Genomic DNA, 27,996 nt, shown 5'->3' with positions numbered 1-27,996 from the left:
GGAATCTAAGCAAGACGTTTGGGTGGTTTACTTATGGAGTAACAGATACCTGGGAGTGAGTTACAGACGGCAATCTAATCGAGGGGTTCAGGTGGTTTATATATAGAGTAACAGATACCCGGGAGTGAGTTCCTGGCTGGAATCTAATTGAGCGGTTCATATATAGTATACCGGACAACCGGGAGTAAATTACAGACAGCAATCTAATCGATGGGTTCGGGTGGTTTATATATAGAATAACAACTACCCGTGAGTGAGTTAAAGGCTGGAATCTACGCAAGGGGTTCAGTAAGTTTATACATAGAATAACAGTTACCCGGGAGTGAGTTACAGACTGGAATCTAATTGAGGGGTTTGGGTGGTTTATACATAGAATAACAGATACCTGGGAGTGAGTTACAGGCTGGAATCTAATCGAGCGGTTCAGGTGGTTTATATATAGAATAACAGATACCTGGGAGTGAGTTACAGGCTGGAATCTAATCGAGCGGTTCAGGTGGTTTATATATAGTATAACAGATACTCGGGATTGATTTAAATATTGGAATCTCATCAATGTGTTCAGGAGGTTTAAACATAGAATAATAGATACCCGGGAGTGAGTTACAGGCTGGAATCTAATTGAGGAGTTCGGGTGGTTTATAAATAGAATAACAGATACCCGGGGGTGAGTTACAGACTGGAATCTAATCGAGGGGTTTGGGTGGTTTATATATAGAATGACAAATACCGGGAGTGAGTTACACGCTGGAAACTAATCACGGGGTTCGGGTGCTTTATATATGGAGTAACTGGTACGTGGGAGTGAGTTACAAATTGAAATCTAATTAAGGGGTTCGGGTGGGTTATATATATAATAACAGATGTCTGGGAGTGAGTTACAGACTGGAATCTAATCAAGGAGTTCGGGTGTTTTATACATAGAATAAGAGATACCAGGAGTAATTTACAGACTGCAATCTAATCGAGGGGCTCGGGTGGTTTATATTTAAAAAACAGATACCCGGGTGTGAATTACAGGCTGGAATCTACTCAAGGGTTTCAGTAAGTTTATATATAGAATAACAGTTACCCGGGAGTGAGTTACGTGCTGGAATCTAATCGAGGGGTTCGGGTGCTTTATGTATAGAATACAAGTTACCCAGTATTGAGTTACAAACTGGAATCTAATCGAGGGGCTTGGGTGGTTTATATTTAAATAACAGATACCCAGGAGTGAGTTGCGGGTTGGAGGCAAATCAAGGCGTTCGGGTGGTTTATATATAGAGTAACAGATGCCCGGGAGTGAGTTACAGACTGGAATCTAATCGAGGCGTTCAGGTGGTTTATATATAGAATAACAGATACACGAGTGTGAGTTTAAGACTGGAATCTAATCGAGGGGTTCGGTGGGTTATTTCGAATAACAGATGCCCGGGAGTGAGTTACAGACTGGAATCTAATCGAGGAGTTCGGGTTGTTAATATATAGAATAACAGATAACCGGGCGTAAGTTACAGACTGGAATCTAATCAAGGAGTTTGAGTGGTTTATATATAGAATAACAGATACCCGGCAGTGAGTTACAGGCTGGAATCTAAACGAGAGTCTCGGGTGGTTTATATATAAATAACAGATACCCGGGAGTGACTAACAGGCTGGAACCTAATCGAGGTGATCTGTTGTTTTATATATAGAATAACAAATGCCCGGGAGTGAGTTACAGTCCAGAATCTAATCAAGTGGTTCGGGTGGTTTATATATAATTAACAGATACCCGGGAGTGAGTTACAGACTGGAATCTAATCGAGGGTTTCGGGTGGTTTATATATAGAATAACAGATACCCGGGAGTGAGTTACAGGCTGGAATCTAATCGAGGATTTCAGGTGGTTTATATATGGAATAACAGATACCCAGGAGTGAGTTACAGACAAGAAATTAATCGAGGGTTTCAGTTGGTTTATATATAGAATAAAAGGTACACTGGAGTGAGTTACAAGCTGGAATCTTATCGAGAGGTTCGGGTGGTTTAGATAGAGGATAACAGATACCCAGTCGTGAGTTTCTGTCTGGAAACTAATCAAGGGGTTTGGGTGGCTTTTATATAGAATGACAGATACGCGGGAGTGAGTTATATATAGAATAACAGATACCCAGGAGAGAGTTACAGACTGGAATCTAATCGAGGTGTTCAGGTGGTTTATATATAGAGTAACAGATACCCGGGAGTGAGTTACAGGCTGGAATCCAATCGAGTCGTTCGGGTGATTTACATTTTGAGTAACAGGTACCCGGGGCTGAATTACAGACTGGAATCTGATTGAGGGTTTTGGGTGTTTTATATATAGAATAACAGATACTCGGGACTGAGTTACATGCTAGAATCTAACCGAGGAGTTTGGGTGTTTTATATAGAGGATAACAGATACCCACGACTTAGTTACTTACTGGAATCTGATCAAGGGGTTCGGTTGGTTTCGATGTAGAATAACAGATACGCGGGAATGAGTTGCAGGCTCGAATCTAAACAATGGGTTCGTGTGGTTTAGAAACAGAATAACAGATACCCGGGACTGAGTTACAGGCTGGAATCTAATCAAGGGGTTCGGGAGGTTTATATATAGAATAACAGATATCCTGGAGTGAGTTACAGCCTGGAATCTAATTGAGATGTTCAGGTCGTTTATATATACAATCACAGATATCCAGGAGTGAGTTACAAACTGGAACCTAATCGAGGCGTTTGGGTCGTTTATGTATAAAATAACAGAAACCCAGGAGTACGTTACCAGCGGGAATCTATTAGATGAATTCGATTGGTTTTTATATGGAATAACAGATACCCGGGAGTGCGTTACAGGCTGGAATCTAATTGAGAGGTTCAGGCGGTTTAGATAGAGGATAACAGATACCCAGGAGTGAGTTTCTGCCTGGAAACTAATCAAGGGGTTCGGGTGGCTTATACAAGGGAGTGCGTTATAGGTTGGAATTGAATTGAAGGTTTCTGGTGGTTTATATATAAAATAATAAATACATGGGAGGGAATTTCAGGCCGGAACTTATACAAGGGGTTCAGGTGGTTAGTATATAAAATAACAGATACTCGGGCGTGAGTTACAGAGTGGAATCTTTTCGAGGTGTTTGAGTGGTTTATATATAGAATAACAGATACCCAGGAGTGAGTTACAGACTGGAATCTAATTGAGGTGTTCGGGTGGTTTATATATAAATAACAGATACCTGGGAGTGAGTTACAGACTGGAATCTAATCAAGGGTTTCGGGTGGTTTATATATAGAATAACAGATACGCGGGTGTGAGTTACAGGCTAGAATCAAAACGAGGGTTTCGCGTGGTTTATATATAGAATAACAGACGCCCGGGTGCGAGTTACAGACTGGATTCTAATCGAGGGGTTCGGGTGGTTTCTATATAGAATAATAGATACCTGGGAGCGAGTTACAGACTGGAATCTAATCGAAGGATTCGTGTGGTTTATCTCGCTCCCGGGTATCTGTTATTCTGTATCTCAACCACACAAACCCCTCGATTAGATTCCAGTCTGTAACTCACTACTGGGTATTTGTTATTCTATATATAAACCACACGAACCCCTCGATTCAATTTCAACTGATAGCTCATTCCCGCGAATATGTCATTCTATGTATAAGCCACACGAGCCCTTTGATTAGTTTCCAGGCAAAAACTCACTCCTGGGTATCTGTTATTCTTTATATAAACCACCCAAACCCCTCGATTAGATTCCAGCCTATAACCCACTCCCGGGTTTCTCTTATTCTGTATATGAACCACCCAAACCACTCGATTAGATTCCAGTCTATAACTCACTACTGGGTATCTGTTATTCTTTATATAAACCACCCAAACCCCTCGATTAAATTCCAGTCTGTAACTCACTCCCGGGTATCTGTTATTCTATATATAAACCACCCAAACCCCTCAATTGGATTCCAGCCTGTAACTCACTCCCGGGTAGCTGTTATTCTGTATCTCAACCACACGAACCCCTCGGTTAGCTTCGAGTCTGTAACTCACTCCCAGGTATCTGTTATTCTGTATATAAACCACACGATCCCCTCTGATAGGTTCCAGTCTGTAACTCACTCCCGAGAATCTGTTATTCTATAAATAAACCACCCGAACCCCTCGATTAGATTCCAGCCTATAACCCACTCCCGGGTTTCTCTTATTCTGTATATGAACCACCCAAACCACTCGATTAGATTCCAGTCTGTAACTCAGCCCTTGGTATCTGTTACTCAAAATATAAATCACCCGAACCCCTCGATTAGATTCCTGTCTGTAATTCACTCCCGTGTATCTGTTATTCTATATATAAACCACCCGAACCTCTCGATTAGATTCCAGACTGTAACTCACTCCTGGCTATCTGTTATTCTATATATAAACCACACGAGCACCTCCAAAAGTTTCCAATCTGTAACTCACTCCCGGGTATCTGTTATTTTATATATTAACCACCTGAACCCCTTGTTTATGTTCCGGTCTGAAATTCACTCCCGTGTATCTATTATTCTATTTATAAACCACCAGAAACCTTCGATTCAATTTCAACCGATAGCTCACTCCCGTGAATATGTCATTCCATGTATAAGCCACCCACTTGATTAGTTTCCAGGCAGAAACTCACTCCTGGGTATCTGTTATTCTATGTATAAACCACCTGAACCCCTCGATTGGATTCCAGGCTGTAAATCACACCCAGATATGTTATTCCATATATAAACCACCCGAACCCCTTGATTAGATTCCAGCATGTAGCTCACTCCCGAGAATCTGTTATTCTATAAGTAAACCACACGAACCCGTCAATTAGATTCCAGCCTATAACCCACTCCCGGGTTTCTCTTATTCTGTATATGAACCACACAAACCACTCGATTACATTCCAGTCTGTAACTCAGTCCTGGGTATCTGTTACTCAAAATATAAATCACCCGAACCCCTCGATTAGATTACTGTCTGTAATTCATTCCCGGGTATCTGTTATTCTATATATAAACCACCCGAACCTCTCGATTAGATTCCAGACTGTAACTCACTCCTGGCTATCTGTTATTCTATATAAAAACCACGCGAACACCTCTAAAAGATTCCAATCTGTAACTCACTCCCGGGTATCTGTTATTTTATATATTAACCACCCGAACCCCTTGTTCATGTTCCGGTCTGAAATTCACTCCCAAGTACCTATTATTCTATTTATAAACCACCAGAAACCTTCGATTCAATTTCAACCGATAGCTCACTCCCGCGAATATGTCATTCTATGTATAAGCCACCCAAACCCCTTGATTAGTTTCCAGGCAGAAACTCACTCCTGGGTATGTGTTATTCTATATATAAACCACCCGAACCCTTCGATTGGATTCCAGCCTGTAAATCACACCCGGGTATCTGTTATTCTATATCGAAACCAACCAAAACCCTCAGTTAGATTCCAGCATGTAACTCACACCCAAGTATCTGTTATTCTATATATAAACCACCTGAACCCCTCGATTAGATTCCAGCCTGTAACTTACTCCTGGGTTTCTGTTTTTCTATATCGAAACCAACCAAAACCCTCGGTTAGATATCAGTCAGTAACTCACTCCCCGGTATCTGTTATTCCATATACAAACAAACCGAAACCCTCGATTAGATTACAGCCTGTAACTCACTCCCGGGTATCTGTTATTCTACATATAAACCACCCGAACCCCTTGATTAGATACCAGTCTGCAACTTGCTCCCGGGTATCTGTTATTCTATATATAAACCACCCAAAACCCTCAATTAGATTTCAGTCTGTAACACACTCCCGGGTATCTGTTATTCTATATATAAACCACCCAAACCCCTCAATTAGATTTCAGTCTGTAACTCACTCTCGGGTATCAGTTATTCTATATATAAACCACCCGAACCCCTCGATTAGATTCCAGTCTGTAACTCACTCCCGGGTATCTGTTATTCTATATATAAACCACCCAAACCCCTCAATTAGATTTCAGCCTGTAACTCACTCCCGGTATCTTTTATTCTACATATAAACCACACGAACCCCTCGATTAGATTCCAGCCTGTAATTCACTCCCCGGTATCTTTTATTCTACATATAAACCACACGAACCCCTCGATTAGATTCCAGCCTGTAATTCACTCCCCGGTATCTTTTATTCTACAAATAAACCACACGACCCCCTCGATTAGATTCCAGTCTGTAACTCATTCTCGGGTATCTGTTATTCTATATATAAACCAACCGAACCCCTCAATTAGATTCCAGTCTGTAACTTACTCCCCGGTATCTGTTATTCTACATATAAACCACCCAAACCCCTCGATTGTATTCCAGCCTGCAACTCACTCCCGGGTAGCTGTTATTCTGTATATAAACCACACGAACCCCTCGGTTAGCTTCGAGTCTGTAACTCACTCCCGGGTATCTGTTATTCTGTATATAAACCACACGAACCCCTCGGTTAGATTCCAGTCTGTAACTCACTCCCGGGTATCTGTTATTCTATATATAAACCACCCGAACCCCTCGATTAGATTCCAGCATGTAACTCACTCCCGGGTATCTGTTCTTCTGTATCTCAACGACACGCACCCCTTGATTAGTTTCCAGGCAGAAACTCACTCCTGGGTATCTGTTATTCTATAAATAAACCACCCAAACCCCTCAATTAGATTCCAGTCTGTAACTCAGCCCTGGGCATCTCTTACTCAAAATATAATCACCCGAACCCCTCGATTAGATTCCAGTCTGTAACTCACTCCCAGGTACCTGTTATTCTAGTTCTAAATCACCCGAACACCTCAATTAGATTCCAGTCTGTAACTCTCTCCCATTACCTGTTATGCTATAGATAAACCACATGAACACCTCCAAAAGATTCCTCAATGTAGATCACTCCCGGTTATCTGCTATTTCATGTAAAAACCAGCTGAACCTCTCGATTAGATTCCAGTCTGTAACTCAGCCCTGGGTATCTGTTATACTATATATAAACCACCCGAACCCCTAGATTAGATTCCTGTCTGTAACTCACTCCCGGGTATCTGTTATTCTACTTATAAACCACCGGACCCCTCGATTAGATTAGAGTCTGTAACTCACTCCCGGGTATCTGTTATTCTATATATAAACCACCCGAACCTCTCCATTAGATTCCAGACTGTAACTCACGCCTGGCTATCTGTTATACTATATATAAACCACACGAACACCTCCAAAAGTTTCCAATCTGTAACTCACTCCTGGCTATCTGTTATTTTATATATTAACCACCTGAACCCCTTGTTTATGTTCCGATCTGAAATTCACTCCCGTTTATCTACTATTCTATTTATAAAGCACCAGAAACCTTCGATTCAATTTCAACCGATAGCTCACTCCCGTGAATATGTCATTCTATGTATAAGCCACCCAAATCCCTTGATTAGTTTCCAGGCAGAAACTCACTCCTGGGTATCTGTAATCCTCTATATAAACCACCCAAACCCCTCGATTAGATTCCAGTCTGTAACTCACTCCCGGGTATTTATTATTCTTTATATAAGCCACCAGAAACCTTCGATTCGATTCCAGTCTGTAACTCACTTCCGCGTATCTGTCATTCTATGTATAAGCCTCCCGAACACCTTGATGAGATTCCAGTCTTTAAGTCACTCCAGTGTATCTGTTGTTCTATATATAAGCTAACCGAAACTCTCGATTAGATTCCAGTCTGTAACTCACTCCTGGCTATTTGTTATACTACATAAACACCACACGAACACCTCCAAAAGATTCCACTTTGTTTCTGTTATTTTATATATTAACCACCCCCGAACCCCTTGTTTTGCTTCCGGTCTGAAATTCACTCCCGTGTATCTATTATTCTGTATATAAACCACCAGAAACCTTCGATTCGATTCCAATCTATAACTCACTCCGGCAAATCTGTCATTCTATGTATAACCCACCCAAACCCCTTGGTTGGTTTCCAGGCAGAAACTCACGCCTGGGTATCTGTAATTTCTATCTAAACCAACTGAACCTCTCGATTAAATTCCAGCCTGTAACTCACTCCTGCATATCTGTTGTTCCATATTTGAAACATCCGAACCTCTCAATTAGATTCCAGTGTGTACCTGTAACTGAAGTGTTTGGGTTCTTTATATATAGAATACCAGATACACGGGAGTGAGTTACAGACTGGAAACTAATCGAGTGGTTTAGGTGGTTTACATGTTGAATAACAGATACAAGGGAATGGTTTAATGACTGGAAACTCATCAAGGTGTTCGGGAGGTTTATACATCGAATAACAGATACACGGGTGTGAGTTACAGGCTGATTCTAACTGAGGGGTTCGGGTGGGTTATATATAGAAAATGAGACGTCTGGGAGTGAGTTACAGGCTGGAATCTAACTGAGGAGTTCAGGTGGTTTATATATAGAATAACAGATACCCGGGAGTGAGTTACAGACTGGAATCTAATCGAGGGGTTCGGGTGGTTTATATATAGAATAACAGATACCCAGGAATGAGTTACAGGCTGGAATCTAGTCGAGGGGTTCGGATGGTTTATATATAGAATAACAAATACCCGGGAGTGAGTTACAGACTGGAATGTAATCGAGGGGTCCGGGTGGTTTATATCTAAAAAACAGATACCCATGAGTATCACATTGGAATCGAATCGAGGATTTTGGCTGGTTTATATATAGAATAACCGATATCTGGGAGTGAGTTACAAACAGGAATCTAATCGAGGGGTTCGGTTGGTTTATATATAGAATAACAGATACCCGGCAATGAGTTACAAACTGGAATCTAATCGAGGGGTTCGGGTGGTTTATACATAGAATAACAGATACCCGGGAGTGAGTTACAGACTAGAATCTAATCGAGGAGTTCGGGTGTTTTGTACATAGAATAACAGATAACCGGGAGCAAGTTGCAGACTGGAATCTAATTGAGGGGTTCGGGTGGTTTATACATAGAAATACAGATACCCGGGAGCGAGTTACAGACTGGAATCTAATCGAGGGGTTCGGGTGGTTTATATATAGAATAACAGATACCTGGGAGTGAGTTACAGAATGGAATCTAATCGAGGGGGTCGGGTGGTTTATATATAGAATAACAGATACCCGGGAGTGAGTTACAGACTGGAATCTAATCGAGGATTTCGGGTTGTTTATATATAGAATAACAGGTACCCGGGAGTGAGTTACAGACAGGAATCTAATCGAGGGGTTCAGGTGGTTTATATATAGAATAACAGATACCCGGGAGTGAGTTACAGACTGGAATCTAATCGAGGGTTTCGGGTGGTTTATATATAGATTAACAGATACCCGGGAGTGAGTTACAGACTGGAATCTAATCGAGGGGTTCAGGTGGTTTATATATAGAATAACAGATACCCGGGAGTGAGTTACAGACTGGAATCTAATCGAGGGTTTTGGGTGGTTTATATATAGAGTAACAGATACCCGGGAATGAGTTACAGACTGGAATTTATTTGAGGGGTTCGGATGGTTTATATATAGAGTAACAGATACCTGAGAGTGAGTTACAGACTGGAATTTAATCGAGGGGTTTGGGTGGTTTATATATAGAATAACAGATACCCAGGAGTGAGTTACAGACTGGAATCTAATCGAGGGGTTCGGGTGGTTTATATATAGAATAGCAGATACCCGAGAGTGAGTTACAGACTGGAATCTAATCGAGGGGTTCGGGTGCTTTATATATAGAATAAGAGATACCTGGGAGTGAGTTACAGGCTGGAATCTAATCGAGGTGTTCCGGTCGTTTATATATAGAATAACAGATACCTGGGAGTGAGTTACAGACTGGAATTTGATCGAGGGGTTCGGGTGGTTTATATATAGAATAACAGATACCCGGGAGTGAGTTACAGACTGGAATCTAATCGATGGGTTCGGGTGGTTTATATATACAATAACAGATACCCGGGAGTGAGTTACAGACTGGAATCTAATCGAGGGGGTCGGGTGGTTTATATATAAAATAACAGATACCTGGGAGTGAGTTACAGACTGGAATTTATTTGAGGGGTTCGGGTGGTTTATATATAGAGTAACAGATACCCGAGCGTGAGTTACAGACTGGAATTTAATCAAGGGGTTCGGGTGGTTTATATATAGAATAACAGATACCCGGGAGTGAGTTACAGACTGGAATCTAATCGAGGGGTTCGGGTGGTTTATATATAGAATAGCAGATACCCGGGAGTGAGTTACAGACTGGAATCTAATCGAGGGGTTCGGGTGGTTTATATATACAATAACAGATACCCGGGAGTGAGTTACAGACTAGAATCTAATCGAGGGGTTCGGGTGGTTTATATATAGAATAACAGATACCCGGGAGTGAGTTACAGACTGGAATCTAATCGAGGGGTTCGGGTGGTTTATATATAGAATAACAGATACCCAGGAGTGAGTTACAGACTGGAATCTAATCGAGGGGCTCGGGTCGTTTATATATAGAATAACAGATACCTGGGAGTGAGTTACAGACTGGAATCTAATCGAGGGGTTCAGGTGGTTTATATATACAATAACAGATACCTGGGAGTGAGTTACAGACTGGAATTTAATCGAGGGGTTCGGATTGTTTATATATAGAATAACAGATACCCGGGAGTGAGTTACAGACTGGAATCTGATCAAGGGGTTCGGTTGGTTTATATATAGAATAACAGATACCCAGGAGTGAGTTACAGACTGGAATCTAATTGAGGGTTTCGGGTGGTTTATATATAGAGTAACAGATACCCAGGAGTGAGTTACAGACTGGAATTTAATCGAGGGTTTCAGGTGGTTTATATATATAGAATAACAGATACCCGGGAGTGAGTTACAGACTGGAATCTAATCGAGGGGTTCGGGTGGTTTATATATAGAATAACAGATACCCGGGAGTGTGTTACAGACTGGAATCTTATCGAGGGGTTTGGGTGGTTTATATATAGAATAACAGATACCGGGGAGTGGGTCACAGTCTGGAATCTAATCGAGGGGTTCGGTTGGTTTATATATAGAGTAACAGATAACTGGGAGTGAGTTACAGACTGGAATTTATTTGAGGGGTTCGGGTGGTTTATATATAGAGTAACAGATACCCGAGAGTGAGTTACAGACTGGAATTTAATCGAGGGTTTCGGGTGGTATATATATATAGAATAACAGATACCCGGGAGTGAGTTACAGACTGGAATCTAATCGAGGGGTTCGCGTGGTTTATATATAGAATAACAGATACCCGGGAATGAGTTACAGACTGCAATCTAATCGAGGGGTTTGGCTGGTTTATATATAGAATAACAGATACCCGGGAGTGTGTTACAGACTGGAATCTTATCGAGGGGTTTGGGTGGTTTATATATAGAATAACAGATACCGGGGAGTAAGTTATAGACTGGAATCTAATCGAGGGGTTCGGGTGGTTTATATATAGAATAACAGATACCCAGGAGTGAGTTACAGGCTGGAATCTAATCGAGGGGTTCAGGTGGTTTATATATAGAATAACAGACACCCGAGCGTGACTTACAGACTGGAATCTAATCGAGGGGTTCGGGTGGTTTATATATAGAATAACAGATACCCGGGAGTGTGTTACAGACTTGAATCTTATCGAGGGGTTTGGGTGGTTTATATATAGAATAACAGATACCCGGGAGTGTGTTACAGACTGGAATTTAATCGAGGGTTTCGGGTGGTATATAGATATAGAATAACAGATACCCGGGAGTGAGTTACAGACTGGAATCTAATCGAGGGGTTCGCGTGGTTTATATATAGAATAACAGATACCCGGGAGTGAGTTACAGACTGGAATCTAATCGAGGGGTTCGGCTGGTTTATATATAGAATAACAGATACCCGGGAGTGTGTTACAGACTGGAATCTTATCGAGGGGTTTGGGTGGTTTATATATAGAATAACAGATACCGGGGAGTAAGTTACAGACTGGAATCTAATCGAGGGGTTCGGGTGGTTTATATATAGAATAACAGATACCCAGGAGTGAGTTACAGGCTGGAATCTAATCGAGGGGTTCGGGTGGTTTATACATAGAATAACAGATACCCGGGAGTGAGTTACAGACTGGAACTTATTTGAGGGGTTCGGGTGGTTTATATATAGAATAACAGACACCCGAGCGTGACTTACAGACTGGAATCTAATCGAGGGGTTCGGGTGGTTTATATATAGAATAACAGATACCCGGGAGTGTGTTACAGACTGGAATCTAATCGAGGGGTTTGGGTGGTTTATATATAGAATAACAGATACCCGGGAGTGAGTTACAGACTGGAATCTAATCGAGGGGTTCGGGTGGTTTATATATAGAATAACAGATACCCAGGAGTGAGTTACAGGCTGGAATCTAATCGAGGGGTTCGTGTGGTTTATACATAGAATAACAGATACCCAGGCGTCAGTTACAGGTTGGAATCTAATCGAGGGGTTCGGGTGGTTTATACATAGAATTACAGATACCCGGGAGTGAGTTACAGACTGGAGTTTATTTGAGGGGTTCGGGTGGTTTATATATAGAATAACGGACACCCGAGCGTGAGTTACAGACTGCAATCTAATCGAGGGGTTCGGGTGGTTTATATATAGAGTAACAGATACCCGGGAGTGAGTTACAGACTGGAATCTAATCGAGGGGTTCGGGTGGTTTATATATAGAATAACAGATACCCAGGAGTGAGTTACAGACTGGAATCTAATCGAGGGGCTCGGGTCGTTTATATATAGAATAACAGATACCTGGGAGTGAGTTACAGACTGGAATCTAATCGAGGGGTTCAGGTGGTTTATATATACAATAACAGATACCTGGGAGTGAGTTACAGACTGGAATTTAATCGAGGGGGTCGGATTGTTTATATATAGAATAACAGATACCCGGGAGTGAGTTACAGACTGGAATCTGATCAAGGGGTTCGGTTGGTTTATATATAGAATAACAGATACCCAGGAGTGAGTTACAGACTGGAATCTAATTGAGGGTTTCGGGTGGTTTATATATAGAGTAACAGATACCCAGGAGTGAGTTACAGACTGGAATTTAATCGAGGGTTTCAGGTGGTTTATATATATAGAATAACAGATACCCGGGAGTGAGTTACAGACTGGAATCTAATCGAGGGGTTCGGGTGGTTTATATATAGAATAACAGATACCCGGGAGTGTGTTACAGACTGGAATCTTATCGAGGGGTTTGGGTGGTTTATATATAGAATAACAGATACCGGGGAGTGGGTCACAGTCTGGAATCTAATCGAGGGGTTCGGTTGGTTTATATATAGAGTAACAGATAACTGGGAGTGAGTTACAGACTGGAATTTATTTGAGGGGTTCGGGTGGTTTATATATAGAGTAACAGATACCCGAGCGTGACTTACAGACTGGAATCTAATCGAGGGGTTCGGGTGGTTTATATATAGAATAACAGATACCCGGGAGTGTGTTACAGACTGGAATCTTATCGAGGGGTTTGGGTGGTTTATATATAGAATAACAGATACCCGGGAGTGTGTTACAGACTGGAATCTTATCGAGGGGTTTGGGTGGTTTATATATAGAATAACAGATACCGGGGAGTGGGTTACAGTCTGGAATCTAATCGAGGGGTTCGGTTGGTTTATATATAGAGTAACAGATAACTGGGAGTGAGTTACAGACTGGAATTTATTTGAGGGGTTCGGGTGGTTTATATATAGAGTAACAGATACCCGAGAGTGAGTTACAGACTGGAATTTAATCGAGGGTTTCGGGTGGTATATATATATAGAATAACAGATACCCGGGAGTGAGTTACAGACTGGAATCTAATCGAGGGCTTCGCGTGGTTTATATATAGAATAACAGATACCCGGGAGTGAGTTACAGACTGCAATCTAATCGAGGGGTTCGGCTGGTTTATATATAGAATAACAGATACCCGGGAGTGTTACAGACTGGAATCTTATCGAGGGGTTTGGGTGGTTTATATATAGAATAACAGATACCGGGGAGTAAGTTACAGACTGGAATCTAATCGAGGGGTTCGGGTGGTTTATACATAGAATAACAGATACCCGGGAGTGAGTTACAGACTGGAATTTATTTGAGGGGTTCGGGTGGTTTATATATAGAATAACAGATACCCAGGAGTGAGTTACAGACTGGAATCTAATCGAGGGGTTTGGGTGGTTTATATATAGAATAACAGATACCCAGGAGTGAGTTACAGGCTGGAATCTAATCGAGGGTTTCGTGTGGTTTATACATAGAATAACAGATACCCAGGCGTCAGTTACAGGCTGGAATCTAATCGAGGGGTTCGGGTGGTTTATACATAGAATAACAGATACCCGGGAGTGAGTTACAGACTGGAATTTATTTGAGGGGTTCGGGTGGTTTATATATAGAATAACAGACACCCGAGCGTGAGTTACAGACTGCAATCTAATCGAGGGGTTCGGGTGGTTTATATATAGAATAACAGATACCCGGGAGTGTGTTACAGACTGGAATCTAATCGAGGGGTTCGGGTGGTTTATATATAGAATAACAGATACCCGGGAGTGAGTTACAGACTGGAATCTAATCAAGGGGTTCGGGTGGTTTATATATAGAATAACAGATACCCGGGAGTGAATTACAGACTGGAATCTAATCGAGGGGTTGGCTGGTTTATATATAGAATAACAGATACCCGGGAGTGAGTTACAGACTGGAATCTAATCGAGGGGTTGGCTGGTTTATATATAGAATAACATTTACCCGGGAGTGAGTTACAGACTGGAATCTTATCGAGGGGTTTGGGTGGTTTATATATAGAATAACAGATACCGGGGAGTGAGTTACAGACTGGAATCTAATCGAGGGGTTTGGGTGGTTTATATATAGAATAACAGATACCGGGGATTGAGTTACAGACTGGAATCTAATCGAGGGGTTCGGTGGTTTATTTATAGAATAACAGATACCCGGGAGTGAGTTACAGGCTGGAATCTAATCGAGGGGTTCGGGTGGTTTATACATAGAATAACAGATACCCGGGAGTTACAGACTGCAATCTGATCGAGGGGTTTGGGCTGTGTAATGAAAATGTGAATCGGGAGCGCATCTTTTATCCCTGAATCCAGGATGTTGAACAAAAGCCTTGCGGTGTCTGCTGTATGTTTGTTTGGAGTTGCGAGGGGAGGGGAGGGGGAGGCGGGTGTTGGGGGTGGGTGTGCGGTGGTCCGGGGGCATTGGAAATGTGAGACTCAGACGTCACTCACCCGCAGTAGATCACTCCACTGTGCCTTATGGACCCGACTGTGTCTGCTGAGAGGAGGAGGTGGCAGGCAGGGCTGTGAGAGACCCATCAGCTGCCGCTTGGCTCTGGGTTAAGGTGGGTTACCGATGGCTGCCTGAGGGGCTGGGAGAAAGTGCGGGCGGGGCGAGGGGGTGGTGGGGGGGGGGGAGGTGTGTGTGGGGTGTGGGGTGGTGGGTCATCACTGGGCACCCGATCATTGAACTTGTCCGGAGGGAACCTGTTGGTATTGCCCCTGCGAATCTGCCTCCCTCCCCCTCTCACCACCAGCTTGCACCCCCCTCACCCCCCACCCCCCGCTCCACACTCTCCTCCTCCTCCTCTGGACGCTCTCAGCCATTGTCTGGATTGTGTGTTCCCTTTTTGTCTTTCTCTCTCTATCTCTCTCTCTCCCTCTCCCTCCCTCTCTCTCTCCCCTCTCTCTGTCTCTCTCCCTATCTCTCTCTCTCTCTCTCTATCTCTCTCTCTCCCTCTCCCTCCCTCTCTCTCTCCCCTCTCTCTGTCTCTCTCCCTATCTCTCTCTCTCTCTCTTTCTCTCTCTCTCCCTCTCTCTCTCTGTCTCTCTATCTTTCTCCCCTCTCTCCCTCTCTCTCTCTCTCTCTCTCTCTCTGTCTCTCTCTCTCTCTCTCTGTCTCTCTCTCTCTCTCTCTGTCTCTCTCTCTCTCTCTCTCTCTCTGTCTCTCTCTCTCTCTCTCTCTCTCTCTGTCTCTCTCTCTCCCTCTCTCTCTCTGTCTCTCTCTGTCTCTCTCTCTCTCTGTCTCTCTCTCTCTGTCTCTCTCTCTCTGTCTCTCTCTCTGTCTCTCTCTCTCTCTCTTTCTCCCCTCTCTCTCTCTCTGTCTCTCTCTCGCTCTCTCCCTCACTCCCTCGCTCTCTTTCTCCCTCTCTCTCTCTCTCTCTCTCTCTCTGTCTGTCTTTAACCCTCTCCCAGCCTACCTAACCACCTCCCCCCTCCCCCTCCACCCCACCCCCACCCCCACCCCGGCACGCACCCCCGGCCCATCTGTGCCAATCGCGATGCCAGCCAGCCAGCTCCGAGTGCACAGCTGGTCGGCTGACAGGGCGCCGAGGGGAATGCTAATGAGCCGAGCTGGTATCCCAGGCAGCCGGCCAACTGAAAGCCTGCCAAGACGCCGGGGTCCATGCCAGGCTTTCCACTTCAATGAAACTGAGGGGGATTGGTGGGGTGGGGTGGGGTGGGGTGGGAGGGGGTGGTGGCGGTGGTGGGGGGGGGGGGTGGGGTGGGGTGGGGTGGGAGTTGTTGGGGGACGGGCCCCGGGAAGGGCAGGATCCCGGGAGGGCAGGGTCACCAGCTCCCCTCCCCTCCCCTCCCCCTTAACATCCCCTCCACCACCCGCACCCCCCTCCACAACTTCCATTCTCCCTCTACCCGGCGCGTGGGCCTGCTTTAGTAGGGCCGAGGATCGAACCCTTAACCCCTCGAGCGCCACGGCCCACCGCTCTATCGCAATCGTCCGTCTCTCGCGGGGTTGGGGGTGGGGGTAAAGCCGACTGGTTCCGCGCTCGTGCCCCTATTTTTTTTTCTCCCCGGGGGGGGGGGGGGGGGGGGGGGGGTGGTGGTTGGTGTTGGTGGTGGTGGGGTGCTGGGGTGGGGTGCTGGGGTGGGGAGGGGGGTTGCCGTGTTACGCGTTCCCTGGAGGGGGTCCCGATCCGGCACTCGGGGCGAGGTTTCCCCAAGCTTTTGCAAGACCGATGACTTCATTTTCCCACCTTCGCAAACATGTCCCAACTCAACAGGCAAGGCCCCCCCCCCACCCACCCACCCACCCACCCACCGACTGACTCTCCCTCCTCCTCCTTCTCCTCCTCCTCCCACCACCCCCCCCACCCTCGCCCGCACAGGACACGCTGGGCAGGCCTTAATTGGCCCGCCTGTGTAAAATGGCAGCTCTCGGCCTGCAGCCCCCCCAGCCCCCAACACTCGCTCTCGCCCAGTCCTCCCACCGTAGGACCAATTCTCCTTGATGTTTTTATACCCGGCGAAAGGAAATGTTCAAAGAAAATGATTTTTTTTTTTAAATCCCCAATCTTTTTCAACGCCCCAGTGATTTTTTTTTTTTTTTGGTTCCAGGGTTTAACGCGGCATTCTGGAGGTTGACCTTCAGGTCCTGGGGACTCCAGGCCAATCCTGGAGGGTTGGCAACCCTAGGCCGAAAGCCTAATGTCCAAACGGGGAACAGGCCGAAACGCCTAAACCCCAAACCTGGCCGGAAAACAGGCCCTTTCAGCCTGCTTCCAGGATAGGAGTAGGCTTTGAGGCCTAACTCTCAAGCTGGAAACAGGCCGGTGGAGCCTAACTCGTGGCTGGAAACAGGCCGATGCAGCCTGACTCTTAAGCTGCAAACAGGCCAATGAAGCCTAACTCGTAGCTGCAAACAGACCGATGCAGCCTAACTCGTAGCTGCAAACAGGCCGATGCAGCCTGACTCTTAAGCTGGGAACAAGCCAATGAAGCCTAACTCTTAAGCTGGAAACAGGCTGATGAAGCCTAACTCTTAAGCTGGAAACAGGCTGAAAGAGCCTTAATGCTAAGCTGAATTCTCTCCTTGCCGGAGTCCCATTCTGTACTGTGGGGGGGGGGAGAGCCTTTTTCCCTCAGAGAGCCTCCCCACACTCAAGTCCATGACACCAGTTCGCAGATGACACAAAGATTGGCCGGGTGGTTAGCAGTGAGGTTGAGTGTCTTGGGCTATAGGAAGACATAGACAGGATGGTCAAATAGGCAGATAAGTGGCAGATGGAATTTAACCCTGAAATGTGTGAGCTGATACACTTTGGAAGAAGTAATTTGACAAGGAAGTATTCAATGAACAGCATGGCACTAGGAAGTTCTGAGGAACAAAGGGACCTTGGCGCGTGTGTCCATAGATCTCTGAAGGCGGAGGGGCATGTTAGTGGGGTGGTGAAAAAGGCATATGGGACACTTGCCTTTATCAATCGAGGCATCGATTACAAAAATAGGGAGGTCATGTTGGAGTTGTACAGAACCTTGGAGAGGCCACAGCTGGAGTACTGTGTGCAGTTCTGGTCGCCACATTATAGGAAGGATGTGATTGCACTGGAGCGGGTGCAGAGGAGATTCACCAGGATGTTGCCTGGGGTGAAACATTTAAGTTATGAAGAGAGGCCGGATAGACTTGGGTTGTTTTCGTTGGAGCAGAGGAAACTGAGGGGCGACCTTATCGAGGTGGACAAGATTATGAGGGGCATGGACAGGGTGGATAGGGAGCAGCTGTTCCCCTGAGTTGAAGGGTCAGTCACGAGGGGGGGACACAAGTTCAAGTTGAGGGGCAGGAGGTTTAGGGGCGATGTGAGGAAAAATCTTTTTACCCAGCCGAGGGGCCTCTTCTGCACCGTGTGATTCTGTGAAGTGTGTACGGCTTGAATAGAATGAACAGAATGACCAGCGAGACAGCTCTCTTCTGATAATTCGCAGTCGCTTTACTGAATCGCCCACAATCCCACAGCACAAAGCCCCCAAAATGTTTAAAACAGCCCGCTCCTAGTAACCCGACGCAAAGTCACCACAACTCAGGCTTAACCTTACAAAAAAAAAATCACAGGCAAAACACCACATCTTGTCCTGAAACCTCGAGGGAGAAAAAGACCCCTCAGGCCAATATCACCAAGATATGGCTGAAACGAGTTACAGGATACCAGCAAAAAAAAAAAAACACCCAAGTTTTCACTCCAAGCCTTCACAAAACCCTCACACCGATATCACTACCGTTTGACTGAAACTTATAATCCCCATCACGGCTGGTCTGTCCGGTGTTGATCGTAGGCCTGAGTCAAGGTGACCAGCCCTGACCCTCCTTCCAACTGCAGCCCAGACAACTCAGACCTGCCCCTCCTTGATAATAATTTAACTCAGACATGTCAAAACATATTTCCTGCTGTTCCAGTGTCCAATTGGTTGATTCCACGCAAAGTCCAGACAAATGTCATCAGCTCCCCACCGGGTGAAACAATACGGGGTTTTACATGAAAGGTGTATCCAGGCGAATATTGTCACTTTCTCCAACTGTTTGTACATTATCACTTTCTCCTGCTGTTTGGGGTGACACAGTAACGTCACACTGCTCCAAAGTTAATGAGGGCTTGAATGACTCCACTTCCAGTACTGTTGTCTGGGGCGCAGAACTTAGTTGCATAATTCCTTGAGTGTACTGTATGAATGATATGTCCTTTGTGCCACTGTATTGGTTAATCAGACTTCTCGATTGCGTTAGTTGGTGGCCGGTAATGGCATTTCCCTGGTACCATTGTTCCCTGATAGCAGTCAGTCGATGTCCAAACCCTTTAGATGAGTCACTGTCCTTTTAGTAAATGTCCAAATTAACCCGTGCTGCCCCAGCCCGGTACTGCTGACTGCAGCTTGGCTTTTGTCAATTTATAGTTCCAATCACGTGTTCAAAACTAGTCCGCGGGCTTAACATTATCTTCCATAAATTTTCCCAGTTGGACGGGCTTCTTGCCCAAAACTCAGCTGCTCTTATTCCTTCCATTCCGCTATCACCCCTGTCCTCACTGGCTCCCCCCACCCATGTCCTAACCCATTAAGTTTCAAATGCTCCTCATCAAACAATGGATAATTGAGAGGGGGGGAGGGACTGGAAAGGCTGATTATGCTTAGGGTAGGATCTCAAAATTTGGCAATGGTACCAAACTGGGGAGGAGCGGCAGACAGCGAGGGTGATGCCAATCGGCTGCAAGAGGTTCCGTGGGGAGACTGGCAGAAGGGGCAGGCGAGTGGCAGAGGGAGTTTAGTGCGGAGAAAGGTGAGGCGATGCGCTTTGGCAGAGGGGATAGGGAGAGGAAATGTAGACTTAATGGCACAGTTAGTGAGCAGGGACAGAGGGAGCTGGGGGTTCATGTGCAGAGACCATTGAAGGTGGCTGGACGGAGTGAGAGATGAACTAGCAAAGCACATGGGACCTCGGGCTTCAGAAATAGAGGGATTGAGAACAAAAGCAGGGAAGATGCACTGAAACTTTATAAAGCCCTGGTTAGGCCACAACTAGAGTATTGATTCCAGCTCCAGTCACCACACTTTAGAAAGGAGGTGAGGGTCCCTGAGAGGGTGGAGAGGAGATTTAGCAGAATGGCTCCCAGGATGAGGGACTTTAACCACGAGGTGAGGTTGGAGAAGCTGGGGCTGTTCTCCTCGGAACGAAGGAGGTGGGGGAGGGGGGAGATCTGATAGAGGTGAACAAGGTTTAGATAAGGTGGACAAAGGAAATCTGTTCCCATCAGCTAATGGTACAAGGACGAGGGGGGTCGGGGAGGGTGGGGGGGGGGAGGGGAGGTGAGAACACAGATTTAAGGATTTCTGTAAGAGATGAAAGGGTTGGGGGTGGATGTGAGAAAGAACTTCTTTAACATAGCACATGTGGTAATGACCTGGGACATGCTGCCCTCGGAGTGGAGGGGGCAGAAGCAGAAGCAGTCAATGATTTCGAAAGGGAATTGTATGGACGCCAGAAGGAAATAAAATTACAGGGCCACGAGGATCGAGGGGGAGAATGAGGCTGACTGGTTTGCTCCTCAGGGAGCCAGCATGGACTCGATAGGCTGAACGGCCTCCTTCTGTGCTGTAAATGGTTCGACGGCTGGTTCTAGATTCCTCCCCACCATGAGGGGAAACATCCTCTCAGCATCCACCATGTCAAGCCCCCCCCCCCACAACCAGGATCTTATCTGTCTCAATAAGATCCCCTCTCGTTCTTCTAAACTCCGATGGGTACCGGCCCCGACCTGCTCAAACTTTCCCCATGAGACAAACCCCCCCTTCATCCCGGGAATCGGCCGAGCGAACCTTCTCCCAACGGCTTCTAGAGCGAGTACGTCCCTCCTTAAGTAAGGAGACCGGAACTCTACGCAGTACTCCGGTTGCGGACTCGCCAATGCCCTGTACAGTTGCAAGATAGGGCTTTAAGCCGAAAGGTGGGGAAAGGAGAGAAGTGGTGGGGTTGGGGGGGGGTAGTGGGGGGAGAGGGGTGTTAGGGAAGGGGAAATTTAGAAAGCTGAAGAGAGAAATCGAAGCAACAGAGCAATTTAGCAAATTGAGTAAAGACAAGCAGAATAGGACAGGGAGGGATTAAAAAAGTCTAACCGCAGTGGCACTTTCAGAGCATGAGGTCACATCCGGGATAAATGGTAAAAAGTGAAATTAAAGGGGCTTTTTTTCTGAACGCACCAAACATTCATCACAAGGTGGATGTATTAATAGCACAAATAGAAACAAATGGGTTCTGAACCGGCAGCTATTGCCGTGTTGTGGTTGCAAGGTGACCAAGTTTGGGATCCAAGTGCTCCAAGGTACTTGACATTTTAAAAAGACAGACTAATGGACAAGGAGCTGGAGTGACCTTGATAATAGAGGATGACATAAGGACAGCAGTGAGAAATGATCTTGGCTCAGGAGATCAGCAGTGTGGTTGCAAGGTGACCAAGTTTGGAAACCAATTATTCCGGGGTGCTTGACATCTCCATGAGATGGAAAAGAAGGGGAAGAACCTTGATAATAGAGGATCATATAAGGACAGCAGCGAGAAAGGATCTTGGCTCAGAAGAGCAGCAGTGTGGTTGCAAGTTGACCAAGTGTGAAACAAAATATTCCAGGGTGCTTGACATTTCCATTAAATGGAAAGGAAGTGGGAGTGACCTTGATAATAGAGGATCACCCTAGTGAGAAAGGATCTCGGCTCAGGAGCTCAGGAAGTAGCGAGGAAATAAGAAGGGTCAGAAAATGGTGGTGGGAATAAGATTATAGGGCCCCCCTAGCAGCAGTTATCCCATTGAACAGAGGGTAAGCAAGAAATAAGAGGAATGTATAACTAAAGCAAAGCACTGATCATGAGAGACTTTAATAGTCATGCAGACTGGACACATCAAATCGGCAAAATAACCTGGATGACAAGTCCAAGAAATGCATCTGAGAAAGTTTTCTAGAATGATACACCATGGAAGCAGCCGACAAAGAGGCTATTTTACATCTTGTTTTGTATAATAGGGTCAATTACTAACCCTACGGTAGAGATCAGCCAGGGGAGAGCTGGAATTTCCCACCGAGTTTGGGAGTGATGTAGATATACCCAAAACTAAAAAGATTGACCTTCCCATCTACCTGCTATCCTTGTCCTTCTTGACGGTAGCAGTCCTGGGTTTGGAAGGTGCTGTCGAAGGAGCCTCGGTGAGTTGCTGCAGTGCATCTTGTAGCTGGTACACACACTGCTGCTACTGTGCGTCGGTGGTGAAGGGAGTGAATGTTGGTGGATGGGGTGCCGATCAAGCGGGGCTGCTTTGTCCTGGACGGTGTCGAGCTTCTCGAGTGTTGTGGGAGCTGCACTCATCCAGGCAAGTTGGGGGGAGAGTGTCCCATCACACTCCTGACTTGTGCCTTGTCGATGGTGGATAAACTTTGGGAGGGAGTCAGGAGGTGAGTTACTCTCCACAGGATTCCCAGCCTCTGACCTGCTCTTGTAGCCACAGTGTTTATATGGCTGGTCCGGTTCAGTTTCTGCTCAATGGTAACCCCCAGGATGTTGATAGTGGGGGGGATTCAGTGATGATAATGCCCATTGAACATCAAGGGGCGATGGTTGGATTCTCTCTTGTTGGAGATGGTCATTGAATGGATGTGGAGAGGATGTTTCCTCTTGTGGGAGCATCTAGAACTGGGGGGGGGGGGGGGAAGGGGGGTCACGGTATAAAAATAAGGAGGTCACCCATTTAGGACGGAGACGAGGAGAAACTTGTTCTCTCAGAGGGCGGCGAGTCTTTGGAAATCTCTTCCTCAAAAGGCGGTGGGAGCGGAGTCTTGGAATATTTTTAAGGCGGAGCGAGATAGATTCTTGATAAGCGAGGGGGGGTGAAAGGTTATCGGCGGGGGTGGGGGGGAGAATAGGCGGATCATGACAATCAGATCTTATCGAATGGTGGAGCAGGTTGGAAGGGCCGAATGGCCTCCTCCTGCCCCTAGTTTGTATGTTCGCATTGCCTGGCACTTGTGTGGCGTGAATGTTGCTTGCCACTTGCCTGGTTAGAGGAGTGAAAGCAGTGGGTCATGTGCGGGTTGACAGGCTGCGACGAGTGGAGTGCCACAAGGTATGGCGCTGGGGCTTCAGCTATTCACAGCCTGTCTCAAGCGCTTAAATGAAGGGATCGGGTGTTAGCCCTCCAGTTTGGCAGACGATACAGAGCCAGGTGGAAGTCAGTTGTAAGGAGTTGGTGCCTCTCTCTTCTCGCCACCCCCCACCCCCCACCACCCCCCGGGTGTCTCTCTCTGTCCGTCTCCCCTTCTCTCTCACTTCTCTGTGGCATCTTCTGGCGTTAGGCGATGTCTCCCTTGCTTCTCGGCGGCCGATGATCGTGGAGCGTCCCGCAAAAGATGTGCCACACAAGGGAAAGAAAGAGGGATTGGGCGGCTGAATGAATGGGGAAGGGGTGGTGTGTGGGAAGGGACGGTGTGTAGGGGGATAGGTGCTGCCATTGCATATCGGGCTGTGTCCTCTCCCACATCCCCATTTCGGGCCAGGAGGGGACCAAGGCACAAACAGACTGAAAGTGGGGGGCAGGGAGCAAACGAATGTGGAGAGTGAGTGAGTGCGAGTGAGTGAGAGAGACAGGACAGGATGGGGTGAGAGGAGAGACACTGAGAGAGATAGAGAGAGAGTGAGAGAGAGAGAATGACAAGACAGGACGAGGTGAGAGGAGAGACAGAGACAGAGACAGTGAGAGAGAGAGAGAGAGAGTGACAGGTGAGAATGAGATGAGAGGAGAGACACAGAGAGAGATAAAGAGAGAGAGTGAGAGTGAGAGAGAGAGTGACAAGACAGGGTGCGAGGAGAGACACGAAGAGAGATAGAGAGAGAGAGAGAATGTGTGTGACCCGTCAGGATGAGGTGAGAGGAGAGACACAGAGAGAGATAGAGAGATAGAGTGACAGGACAGGACAGGGTGCGAGGAGAGACACGGAGAGAGATAGGGAGAGAGAGAATGTGTGTGTGACTGGTCAGGATGAGGTGAGAGGAGAGACACAGAGAGAGATAGAGAGATAGAGTGACAGGACAGGACAGGGTGCGAGGAGAGACACGGAGAGAGATAGGGAGAGAGAGAATGTGTGTGTGACTGGTCAGGATGAGGTGAGAGGAGAGACACACAGAGAGATAGAGAGAGAGAGTGAGAGACAGAGTGACAGGACAGGACAGGGTGAGAGGAGATTCACAGAGAGAGAGAAGGACAGAGAGAGCAACAGAGATGGAGACAGAGAGAGATAGAATCACAGACAGCAGTACAGAAAGAGAGGGAGGAACAGAAATGAAAAACAGACGGAGAGAGACAGATGGTGACAGACACACACACACACACACACACACACTGAGGGGGAGAGACAGTGAAAAAGAGACTCGAGAGAGACAACAAGAGGGATGGGTGGGGGGAGGTCAAAGAGAGATGGGGAGACAGATAGAGAGAGAGAGGTGCACAAGCAAACAAAGAGAGAGAGAGAGAGAGCGCCAGGGATGAAGAGAGCGAGAAGCGACATTAGGATTAACATTACAGAGAGCAACACAGCTCTCTGCCTCCCTCCATCCCCCCCTCCGTCCCTTTCAGCTTCTCCGCACCCCACCTCCACCCCTCCCTTCCCGCACTCCCACCCCCACACCGCCCCCCCCCCCCCCCCCCCCCCCACCACCCCCACCCCTCCGGTCGGAGCCCTTCCTGGCCGCGGAAACAGCCCCGGTGCCGGCGAGGGTTTCGGTCAGGTGAAGCCGGCTGCGGCGCACCACTCGCTGCGAGAGAGGCGGCGGGAGCGCCGGCGGCAGCCGTGGAACCCGAGCCTGCCGCCGGGGTGTGGGGAGGGAGCGCGGCGCCGGGCAGGGAAGGAGGGGACTGTCCACTGGCGTCGGGGGGTGGGGTGGAGGGGAGTGAACCGAGGTGGGCTGGACGGGGTTGGGGTTGGGGGAGGGAGGGAAGGAGCTTGCAACCTGTCTAAGCGTGTCTGTTGGACCGATGTGTTGCAGGGTCACCCCCCCCAACCCCCGGGGTCAGGGATGAACGCTCATCGCGGGACACGTTGAGTCTGGCCGCATTGACCCCCCTCGGCCGCCCCTCCGTCAACACACCGGAAGCCGGCAAACTGAAGCATGTGACCAGAACGCTTGGGGTATATCGATCCGAGATATCTCCCTCCCATCAACGTTTGCAAATGTCCACCAAGCTTCCTACGTGAGCGCTTCACGGGACAGTGTATCTAACACGTGCAGTAACTCCCCTGGGCCCAGCGGTTAGATACAGAGTAAAGCTCCCTCTACACTGTCCCCATCAAACACTCCCAGGAACGGAACAGCTCGGGGTTAGATACAGAGTAAATCTCCCTCGACACTGTCCCCATCAAACACTCCCACGACAGGTACAGCACGGTGGGTGAGGTTGAATCTCCCTCTTGGCGTTTACAGGTAGCTGGTGAAAGAGTCACACTTGGTCTGCTCTCACGTACATCAAGCTGAATGGTGGGGGAGACTGAAGCTCACCGTCGGGGATTCGCTCTGATTGGAGGGAGAGACGGTGACGTCTCACGAGCTGAAATGGTTGAATTGCGAGGGGCCTCGTGTGTGAAGCAGAGGCTCTTGTGCACCCCCACCCCCGCCCCCGCCGGCATTCAAATGCCTCAGACTGATCTTGGAATGCACGCCTGAGTCCCCCGGCTGAATGTTCATCGGCCTGGTGTCATTGTCCAGGGGCTCCCCTTTGTCTGGGGCTCATGGGCTGTTCTGTGAAGGGACTGATTGTGCAGCGAGCAGCCTTTAGAAAAGGGCTCCCTTTGTGTCTGCCCACTGTTGGGTATAAGTGATGCAGTGTGTGATGCCAGGGCTAAGCTTCAGGCACAGGAGAACACTGGGGAGCGGGGAGGGAGGGAGGGGTGGAGGGGGAGTGCGGAGGAGGGGCCCTAGTGAACTCCAAGCCCTCCCCTCCTCCCCACCTCCCCCCTGCGGAAGAAGTCAAACGGGTTAGTCCGATCCCGCAACTCAAGGGGGAGTCTCTTTCCGTGAGGCAGCTCCATGTTAACGAGGGAGTGTCTCTCTCTGTCAGGGACCCCCTTTTAAAGAGGGAGTCTCTCTCCGTCAGGAACCCCCTTTTAAAGAGGGAGTCTCTCCGTCAGGGACCCCCTTTTAAAGAGGGAGTCTCTCCGTCAGGGACCCCCTTTGAAAGAGGGAGTCTCTCTCTGTTAGGGATCCCCTTTGAAAGAGGGAGTGTCTCCCTGTCTGGGACCCCTTTTAAAGTGAGTCTCTCCGTCAGGAAGCCCCTTTTAAAGAAGGAGTCTCTCCATCAGGGACCCCCTTTTAAAGAGGGAGTCTCTCTGTCAGGGACCCCCTTTTAAAGAGGGAGTCTCTCCGTCAGGGACCCCTTTTAAAGAGGGAGTCTCTCTCTGTCAGGGACCCCCTTTTAAAGAGGGAGTCTCTCTCCGTCAGGGACCCCTTTTAAAGAGGGAGTCTCTCTCTGTCAGGGACCCCTTTTAAAGAGGAAGTCTCTATCTGTCTGGGACCCCCAGCACCGCCAGAAGGTCACCGCACCCCTGCGCAGCAGGCAAGGCCGGATCGTTCAGGCACCTGTGGTTGAAGTAGTTCCAGTGCAGTGTTCCTAAGGTCAGGGCCTTTAGATGAAAGGTTACGGCAATGTATACCATGTGGGTGGGCCTGGGATGCTGACACAGAGTCGGGCGGAGCTGAAGGGGGCAGTCGAAGCCCCTGTCGGAGGGGGAGCATTTGACCCGACGCGGCGATGGTGCAGAGGGAGCTTTACTCTGTATCCAACCCCGTGCTGTACCAGTCCTGGGAGTGTTTGATGGGGACAGTGTAGAGGGAGCTTTACTCTGTATCAAACCCTGCACTGTACCTGTCCTGGGAGTGTTTGATGGGGACAGTGTAGAGGGAGCTTTACTCTGTATTTTACCCCGTGCTGTACCTGCTCTGGGAGTGTTTGATGGGGACAGTGTAGAGGGAGCTTTACTCTGTACCTAAACCCGTGCTGTACCTGCTCTGGGGATGTTTGATGGGGACAGTCTAGAGAGAGCTTTACTCTGTATCTAACCCTGTGCTGTACCAGTCTTGGGAGTGTTTGATGGGGACAGTGTAGATGGAAATTTGCCTTGTATCTAACCCTGTGCTGCTTCATTCCTGGGACTGATTGGTGGGTACAGCGCAGAGGCAGATTTGCTCTGTGCGTTACCCTGTTCTGAACCTGCCCTCGGAGGTTATGATTGGGAGAATGTAGAGGGATCTTTACACTGTAGATAACCAGGTACATTACCTGTCCTGGAAGTGTTTAATGGGGACAGTGTAAAGGGAGCTTTACTCTGCATCTAACCCCGCGCTGTACCTGTCCTAGGAGACTTTGATTTGGACGGTGCAGATTGGGCTATTCCCTGCATCTAACCCCATGCTCCACCTGTTCTAGTAGTGTTTGATGGGGACGGTGTAGAGGGAACTTCACTCTGTATCTAATCCCGTGCTCTACCTGCCCTGGGCGTGTTTGATGGGGACAGTGTAGGGGTAGCTTTACTTTGCATCTAACCCCGTGCTGTACCTGCCCTGAGAATATTTCATGGGGACAGTGTTGACA

The 27,996-nt window shown here is 47.3% G+C and overlaps 1 protein-coding gene across 1 annotated transcript in view; it reads left to right on the top strand.

Moving 5' to 3' along the window:
* Positions 1-16,368: 16,368 nt before the first annotated feature.
* LOC121273628 (zinc finger protein 219-like) overlaps positions 16,369-27,996 on the top strand; it is a 59,661-nt gene continuing 48,033 nt past the window's right edge. The window contains exons 1-2 of the mRNA XM_041180773.1: positions 16,369-16,537; positions 25,398-25,540. Coding sequence (XP_041036707.1) covers positions 16,369-16,537; positions 25,398-25,540 — 312 coding nt within the window. The remainder of the gene's footprint in view (positions 16,538-25,397; positions 25,541-27,996) is intronic.

The sequence above is a fragment of the Carcharodon carcharias genome (assembly GCF_017639515.1).
Source record: "Carcharodon carcharias isolate sCarCar2 chromosome 27 unlocalized genomic scaffold, sCarCar2.pri SUPER_27_unloc_1, whole genome shotgun sequence".
Taxonomy (NCBI): Eukaryota; Metazoa; Chordata; class Chondrichthyes; order Lamniformes; family Lamnidae; genus Carcharodon; species Carcharodon carcharias.
The sequence above is the reverse complement of the archived record's forward strand: the minus strand, read 5'-3'. Positions and strand labels throughout refer to the sequence as shown.